Source organism: Sphaeramia orbicularis, chromosome 4 (assembly GCF_902148855.1).
Source record: "Sphaeramia orbicularis chromosome 4, fSphaOr1.1, whole genome shotgun sequence".
Taxonomy (NCBI): domain Eukaryota; kingdom Metazoa; phylum Chordata; class Actinopteri; order Kurtiformes; family Apogonidae; genus Sphaeramia; species Sphaeramia orbicularis.
Genome location: NC_043960.1, coordinates 36485636 through 36494825, shown reverse-complemented (window position 1 = coordinate 36494825; position 9190 = coordinate 36485636). Strand labels below are relative to the sequence as shown.

General features: G+C 38.2%; 1 protein-coding gene across 1 annotated transcript; it reads right to left on the bottom strand.

The window, feature by feature from the left end:
• Positions 1–2173: 2173 nt before the first annotated feature.
• rabggta (Rab geranylgeranyltransferase subunit alpha) lies at positions 2174–8855 on the bottom strand. The gene is made up of 17 exons (XM_030132939.1): positions 8762–8855; positions 8383–8419; positions 8138–8248; positions 7900–8024; positions 7624–7811; positions 7216–7473; positions 6978–7061; positions 6310–6392; positions 6105–6200; positions 5161–5266; positions 4628–4679; positions 4461–4549; positions 4250–4338; positions 4048–4164; positions 3839–3952; positions 3607–3694; positions 2174–2890 (listed from the first exon to the last, which is right to left on the bottom strand). The coding sequence occupies exons 2-17, from the start codon at positions 8383–8385 to the stop codon at positions 2742–2744; spliced, it is 1752 nt and encodes a 583-aa protein (XP_029988799.1). The 5' UTR covers positions 8386–8419; positions 8762–8855; the 3' UTR covers positions 2174–2741.
• Positions 8856–9190: the final 335 nt, after the last annotated feature.

The following is a 9190-nucleotide window of genomic DNA, read 5'->3' as shown; positions in this document are numbered from 1 at the left end:
GCTTTGTGTTTCACACAAAAACTTAGGCACAGCTTTAAATACTTTTGAGCCAAGACGGTGAAGACACGCCTTCCTGCTGCTCACACTGCAGCCAGGCCAGATACGTGCCCGATAGCAGCTTCTGACATCATTTTGTTTTATGAAGACAGCATGAAGCAGGCTGTTTGTGCAGCTATGCGTAGGTTGTAACCCAGATGTATTTCAGCATGTACAAGCATTGTCTATTTTTTGTTAGAATTTCATCATGAAACAGACATCAGAATAAGGGCTTTTTAACTTGCTGTCAGATGAGTGCTTTGGATCTCTTGTCTTTCATCATGAGAAAAGGCCAATAGTCCACTTGTCTTCTCTGAATGTCATTTTAATTGTGCAAAAACGTTACATTTCAGTGTGATATAAATATCATATCATATCTCTTATCTTATCTGATATCATTTAGTATGAACTATGCATCCAAAAGGTGATATTAGCTGTAATTGTAATTCAACTATATTTAAGGTGTTGCTGTTATAACTGTGAAAGATTCCTCTGTCCTTGTTTAAGAGCAGTTTTCCACTCCCATAAGGCAACAGAAATAGTAGGTCTATGAGAGTCTAGGGGATGTTATAGAGGGTAGTAAAATTAGTAGTTAAAACTAAAATTACAGATGATCAGAGATCAGTTCAGTCAGAGGTAGGACAGGTGGCTCACATCGTGTAGGAGGGCTCCCATCTTAGACAGAGACTGTGCAGAATCTGTTCAAAAGCTTGTGTTTCATCAGATAAAGCACAAACTGTATGATTTGCCATTCTGAGTTATGTGCACTGACTGGTTAAGTTGGTTTTCACTCAGTCTTTTGAGAAGGTAATTGTTAAACCCAGACTGATCCCCACAGGAGAGAACTCCATATACACAATTCATTATTTTAGATGAGGAATTAATGGGGATTTTAGAGAGATAGCAGTCATTTTATCTCTGCTGGGAGATCTCTTGACTTTTTCCCGCACGCATGTTGTCCTCTACATTTTGTCAGATTATATCAAAGTCAAATATCCCTTTACTGCCCTGTTAACTGGAATATAACTACGTGTTTTTTAACATTAATATTTAGATAAATTCCTCTACTGTTACAATATTTTTCATACAAATACAGCACACTTGATTCATGTATTTTGCTTTAATCTATTTATTACTTATATGATACTATTATAAAACACTTTTACATTACATTTAGAAAACTATTTCAACTTTTCTTCTTGTCAGCCAAGTAGTTTTATGTTTCTTGAATGCAACATGTGGTTTTGAACTGACTCATGACAATGATCAGTTTCAATATATTTTATATTTTGTAACAATGAATATGACAATGTCAAATCCAAGTTCACAACCCTGTTGGTCTCGGTTCAGTCACACCCAAGATTATATAACCCCACCTATTTCACCTCCAGACCAACTCAGAACAAAGAAAGCACCTGCCAATGAATGTTACAAGGACCTCATAACTTTGTTTTCTGTTTGGTAATTTTTATGGTTGTTGGAGGTTTATCTTCTACAGTTTTTCCTGATTTTGAACTTTTCATATATGAACAAAGATGGAACAAGTAAATCCAGCTGAAAATTTACATATATTACGACTGTGTATTTTGTATATTTACAGAAAAAGCCACAATCTACTTATCCTGATTACAAAAAGAACCCCTTGAAAGTGGCCTGAGAATCCACATTAGTTTAGATTCTCATTATTTAAACCAGATCTAACCCACCAAAACAAAACATCAAACATACAAGTCTTTTTTCCTATTCAGATTGCAATTTTGTATGGTTTGGCTTATATATACATTTTTAGATCAAATATTCTTCAAAAGGAAATGTTAAAAAGTGCACAACCCCCAGGAGTACACACACTCCTGGTTGTAAATGAGTGTGGGAGGACATTCCTAAAGATCAGTAGTCGCTTATAGGCTTCAGTTGAAATTTCCATGACATCAGCGTAAAACAAATATCAAATTGATGTGTTGCAAAATCTAATTTATCACAAGAAAAAGGTCATCAAATGAACAAAGGCAGTGTCATAACTTCTGGTAGAACCAGATGACACTCTCCCTAAAGCCCAGGCACACCTTCAGGCCCATTGGAAAAAGCCTGTTCCTCTGACACTTATTTTTTTTTTCCACACAAGAAAAACAAACAAAAATTTACTGGAAGGCAGTGACACAATGTGTGCTGTTTTATTACTGGTTTTGTGACTTACTGTGCAACAGTATAGTGTCATATATTAAATGCTTTACATAACCTTTTTGTTTAAAAAAAAATGTATATGAGAAATATGCAATGCCTGAATGATCAATTAAGTTAGCTCTTCCTGAAATCTGACCACTTCAAAGCTCATAGATGCAATAAGCCAGCATTTCTTCACGCCAATCCATGTGCAGTCAATTTACTCCTTTAACAGTATGTTAGCATGCATTAGGGTGATTTGCATTAGGAACATCCATACACACAATTAAACAAATGCAACATTGATTATTACACATTCACACAGACGGATGTAGACTGGTTTCAAAACTGTTAGAAAGGGCTGTGACTTGTTTTGAAGCATCAGCTTTTCAGATGCTCAGGAATAGGTGTGATTGACAATCTCGCAAACAAGTGGAACAAAGAGTCACAGGACGCTTGCTTTGTTTCAAACAAACACACCCAAGAATGTGAAGGACTATCAAACGCTAGGACGATGACGGCAGTGATTCCTGCCCCCTGTCTGATCAGAGCAGGAGTTCTGTGACTGAGGGCAGGAGCTCGGCCAACTGCGACTCAATGCTGGAGGTCTGAGTGATGGGGTTGCCACGGAGATCAAGGCGCTTCAGCTTGGGGCAGGAGGCAAGTGGCTGAAGGTCTGCCAATGTAGATATTTCTGTGCATCTGGGTTAATGAAAAAGCCTTGGTGTGCGTGTGCTGTAGTGAGTAACATTAGTAGGAATAAATAGCCATTGTGACGCATATCCTCTAGTGCAAAAGTAAGATCAACATGACAAATGTGATGATGGGATGTGAATTCATTTAGTGTGAATGTCAAACTTGAATGCTAAACATAGACTGGACTACAGTGACACTGTATGTCTACAGTCATTACACACAGAAAACACTAACCTGGATGTAGCCTCAGTGTCACAACCTGCAGACCTCATTAATTCATCTCAAGTGTATTACAGGAAGTGGAGCGTGGAGAGGAGGGGGACGTGAGATGATGTGTTGTTAAGTATGTCATCCCTTCCTAATGATACTGTTTGCTGTGTGAAATTGCAGCGCTGATTTTATTTACTCTTCTGCCGAGTGAAGTTTCAGGTAAAAACAAATCATTTTGCAGTGAACTGAAGAGTGTTATCATTACTGCTATTTCCAAACTCTGTAAACACTGTAGTTGTGTGTAGTACGTCTTATATAACACACTCTTTACACATCAGCTGCTAATGCTCTTTCCTGAGGTTGTTTTGCAGCATTCAGAGCTGATTCACACATTTCTTGAGTCACTAGGACAATGTGAGAGGAGATAAATGGATCCTATCACATTGGCTTCCTAGAGTTAACACAAATCTAATTAACTTTTTTTTTTTAGTAATGTAAGGATACTGTTATTCCTCAAGAGGATTTCCTCTAGTTTGGGAAGGTGATACACTCCCTCCAGGCTTTCTATGGAATTATTGTCAGCCTCCAAAACCTGCAAAGGAAGAAACCATTTTCATTAGACACTGTGTGAAAAAAACAGTCCATATGTCTTGTTCTCACTGTGATTCAGTAAAAGTGAGAAATATGTGAAGGTAAAAAAGGAACATCATTCAGGTTCATATTACAGCTGCATCACCTCCAGGCACTGCAACATAGCGAACTGAGGAGGTAGCCGCTGCAGCTGATTGGAGGACAGATTGATATGGGTAACTAATAACAGCTGATCCAGATGGCATAATGTGGTCAAGTTCTGTTAGGAAAGAAGTTGAGAAATTAGCTTTGAGAACTTACTGAAATTACAGACAATGTAAGAAAATCATTCCTTGTTATTAACTCTTAACCAACCTTGTCTGAAATACTGAAGACACGCACTTCAGCATACTCCATTTTCAGAATGGTGTTTTCAATCATAAACTTGCTGCACAGGTCGCTGTAATAGGCTGAGCGCATGGAGTCCACTTCCTAAGTAAGAAAGAAATATGCACTTCTGTTGTGTACAAATACACTTAATTGTCAGTACCATTCAATGTGGATGCTCTGTACTCACTTTAAGTGTTTGGAAATGAGCCAGCGTCTCCTTCTCATATCCCAGGGGGTCTAGCGCCCTCATCAGGAGGATAATGGTCAATAAGCACCCTGCAAAGGCAATGAAAACATGATCAACAACAGCAAATTTTTCCTTGATGCCTTTATATGCAGGAGGCTGATTACTCAACACTCCAAAGATCAACGAACCATGTTGATTTAAAACAACTTACACTTATTGAGTGGCTCCAGTTCTTGTAGCTGGTTACACGATTGCAGCTCTGACTGCAACACAGAGGTCTTCTCTACAGACAGCTCACTCCTACAGAAAAGAGCACACTGAGGTCTGGTTCCTCAAAGTAAAACTACGTGATATGCCTTCATCATGTCTGAAGAGTACCTGAAAAGTTCCTGATCGGTAGCAGAGTCCCGACACCAACTTTCATTTCGACCTGTTAACAGTAAAACGTATAATAAAAACATAAAGTACTGTGCACTTTTAATACCCTTCGGCCAAATATAGCATAAGATTCTGTTGGAAGTTATTATCCTATAATTTAAACTAGATTGTCTTTGTGTAAAACTTATTACATACATATTTATATTTGAAAGTACTCAAATATTATAACTGCAAAACACCATTTGACCTTGAAAAAGTAGGTCAAGGTGACCTATTTTCAATAGGCTTCTATTCCATGCCAAAATACATCCACAGTACAAATTTGATGCAGATATCTCAATGCGTTCTTCAGATAATGCGATTATGTTGTTGAATGGACAGACAGACAGACAGACAGACAGACAGACAGACAGACGGACGACAAAAACGATTAAAATACCCCCCGGCTGAGGGGTAAAAACCAAGATACAACACACATTTGAAATAAAGCTTCCAGTGCAACAATACATCTAACTAAACACAAAAATGATTACCTGTGTACAGGGCGCAGTCTCTGTGAGTGGGCTTTTCAGTCCAGTGCACAGTTAAATTATGTTCATTTGTGATGTCACTTATTGTTCCCGGAGGGAGATCACAGATCTAAGCCAGAGTCAAGGTTTAAAAAGGATGACGTGGTTTATTTCAGAGGGCTTGTTTTACCTAATTTTGTTTCAAATGAAGAAAAAAAAAAAGTTGCATGCCAAAACAGCCCCATTTAAAATAAACAGAAACCTGCCTGGGGCCTGAGTATGCAACATGGCTCATCAAAGAACAGAGCCAATTTTATACTCAAACGTGTGCATAAAAGCTAGTCTATAATAAATGCATTAGAGTTTTGTATAGACTTCAAAAAAAAAAAAAAAAAAAAAAAAAAAAAAAAATCTTACCAAAAGATAATTTACATTGAAATTTTGTGCCTGGTGGATGGACCACAGATGGATGGAGGATTAATTTTAAAACCTTTATAAATTTAAAAAATACATCTGTTTGGTGCTAGGTAAATTATATGTATTAACAGTCTATAATGAATATGGGAATACAATTCTAGATAGCGTTTTTACGAGCTCCCTTTCAGCACAGTCAGGCGTATGTCATTATTTCTAGATAAGCACCCATTTTTTCTATCTTTTTGAATACACTAAGGGTGCCGTGTTATTCTGTTCTAACAAAACAAGAAAAAAATGTAGTAACAAGAATACAAAATTTATCTCTCCTGAAGATGAAAGATTAGTATTCCACTCCTGTATAATGATCAAAGTTTCTCAGTGACTTTTCTTGTCATTGATGCACACCATGCTTCCAATCAGCATGTGGTGTGTGAAGAATAACATGAAGAGAATATTAAACCTGTATCCTGATTAATCAGCAGCAACACACACAGTGACAGTAAACATCAAGGTGTGACCTGTCATATTTGTGTCATAATGAAGAAGGATACCCAGACAGGGCTGTGTTTGAAACGCGGGTGGACACTCCTCCACTCCACTCTCTGGGGCTGACCATCGAGCACCAGCAGCAGGCCGACAGACTGTGCCTAAAAGAACAAAATAAATGTCACATGGACAAGAGGCTCGACACTCTATGGATGGCAATTTAAGAGTGAAGATGCTGTTTTTCTTCGGAGAATAAGTGAAGATGCTCACATTGACAGGTCTGGAAAAGGCAACAGCCACTCTCTCCTCATCACGACTGACATAAACACAGCTTATCATCTCTTCACGTTCAGCTGTTAGAAAGACACAGAACACGTTTCAGGGATTCCCAAAGTGTCAGCAACAGCCCCTGGTGGACAGTGAAGGTACTGTAGTGGGCTGATAAAGTAATTTACAATAAATAAATTTATTTGAAAAAAAAAAAAAAACAACAAAAAAAACTAAATAAGTAAGCAAACTGTATTTTTTAAGAGATTTGATATATCCATGAAAGATTTATTACATTTTTACAAGTAACAAAAGAGGTCAAAATTAACAAAGCCATGGAATATACTGTATATTATGCATTATTCTTCATTTATCTGACCTATTTTGGATCCAGGACCTGTCTCTTATTTCATCACTAATAGAGAATATTAATTATTAACTTGTACTGCGTCACTGTAGGCCTACATTCTGGTCATGAAAAAAAAAAAAAATGTGGAAGAGAAATGCTTCTTAGTCACTATGCAGCCAGGTTAAAGTTTGGTGCAGAAGTTTTCAGGTTTCAATCAAAGCCACAGAAAGTTATCCTTGGAGGTTACTGCCCTTTGGTAAATAAATAAATATGAAAAAACACAGCCAATATGTCTCATGGACAGGAAAGCGAACATACATACCTCTGCCTAGCAACCAGCGGTAGTAAAACCATGCACTCTGGTCATTAGGATCAGTAAAGAAAGCGTTCTGCACAAGCTCATATTCTACAAAAAAAGAGAATAAATGATTAATTGGTGCTAATCGTGATCAATTACAAATCAGAAATACTAAAAATTAAGCCTCAGACTGCCCCCCATGGCTGTGAATGGGGTATTACCAACTACCCAATCAACTATTTTGCTGAGGTGGAAGATTTACCTTTGAGTAGTTGTTCTTCACAGACTCGATGAGAGTGGGTTTGTGGAGATGGTGGAGGGGAGGACTGGGGAGGTTCCCGACTTGGTGATGGGGGTTCAGGAGACTCCGGGTGGAGAAGTGGCAGTAGTGTGCTGCGGTAGTGCCAGCTTGAGTAGTTAGAGAAGTTGGACCCAATAAGACGATCAGTAAACTCTAACTCCTTATCCACAGGTACACCAGACATCTTCACAACCATCCGGCGATAATCCCAGCAATGAACTGGTAAAGTTTCCAGCCCATGATATAGGACATAGAAGAAATAAAAATAGAAATACAGACATTCTAGATTATTTATAATATAACGCAGAATAATCTGCTTCCCTATGATTCCAAAATCTTATAATTCTGCATTTTTTGTCTTCAACTCACAGTTGCGGTCATCCAGGGACAAGCAGCGATCACAGAGGCTCAGCTCTCTGGCCCAGTCTGGTCGTGGTAAACGGGCTGAGACCCAACCACGATGGTGCCAGCTGCCATAAGACTTTGGGTTCACTTTCAGACAAGACTCCAGAAAGAACAGCTCAGCCTCATAAATCTTTTGCACTTCATCCTCATCCCTGAAATACATATCAACCAACCGAAGTCCCATTATTTTCCAGTTATAACTCATGTGTTACCAATTTTTATACTGTTAACCACACTAACTTCACAGTCTCCAGATGCATTAGTATTTCTCTTCTGTAGTTCCACAGAGTTGCAAAGTCAGGATTGGATGACAGAAGCTGCTGAGTCAACTGGAGGGCCTCATCATCCCAAACACCATCCTTTCTCTGTTATTGAGGATAGAATGAAGAGCGTGAGGCAATTAGCCAAGATCTGAAACATAAATTAGCAGAGAAGACTGTGATTCAATTATATGGTGTAATATGTGCTTCAAAATTACCTTAGAAAAGCAGGCATCACGTGCTGCCACATATATCTTCAGTTTCTTCTCCCGTTCTTTTCTTTTTTCCTCCTCCTGTTGGGCTGTAGATTTAATTTTCACTCTGCCATGCTGCAACAAGCAAAAGATGAGTAAACCCCACAGTGCTGGGATTATGATTAATTTATAGAGAATATAATCAACGTATTTATACAGTGACTCCACAATCATTTCTACAGTAAACAAATAAATGATAAATCTCTTACCATCCTTACAGTATGGGGAGAAAACTTCCACAAAAGCCTAATTATAAAAGCACATAATGAGCTTAGTGTTAGGCCTGATTAATGTTCAAACGACACAGAGAAGACAGACTGATACTAAAGCTATGATATTATATCATAAATATTACAAACATTGACGCTATCTTAACACTGGTATCTTCGTATTAAGCCCCGAGTAAAGCAGAAACGTTGGATACAAATATGTGAGCTGCAGTTAGCTAGCTAACTAGCTTCGTTGTCTGTAAACAACTGGATTCATTCAGTTTTCAAATCCCCACAGAATTAAAGGAAAGACATGGAAACATATTTTCACCACAAATAAGCACCAGTCGCTGCATTATCGTTCCCCGAAAATACATACCTTTTAAAACAAACAAGCTCGTTTTATGTTTTTGTCAGAATGCTGTTTGATTTGTCATGTCATATCAGGTGTTCTAACGACTACAATTGCTACTTCCGTCTCAGGAAAATGACGTCAGCATGGCATGCATTCTACAAACTGCTGTGTTTTGTAGCTCTCTAGTGGAGAAAAGCGCGAACAGCAGCGTCGTTCACCTTTCCAGATTCGCAATTTGCTAGAGGGTTCCTGTTTTTTTAAATAAGGTTCAGAAATATTCGTGGTTGTTATGTTAATCCACCTAGAACTCCATGAAAAGCTGATGTTGGTAAGAGAATAATTGTCCTATTCACAGTAGAAATTTTGGCTTGTTATCCACTCCAGGGAAACACAGGTGTGAAGATTAATGACAGCTCTGTTCCATTTAATTAAGCCGCTAAAGTCGGCCAACAA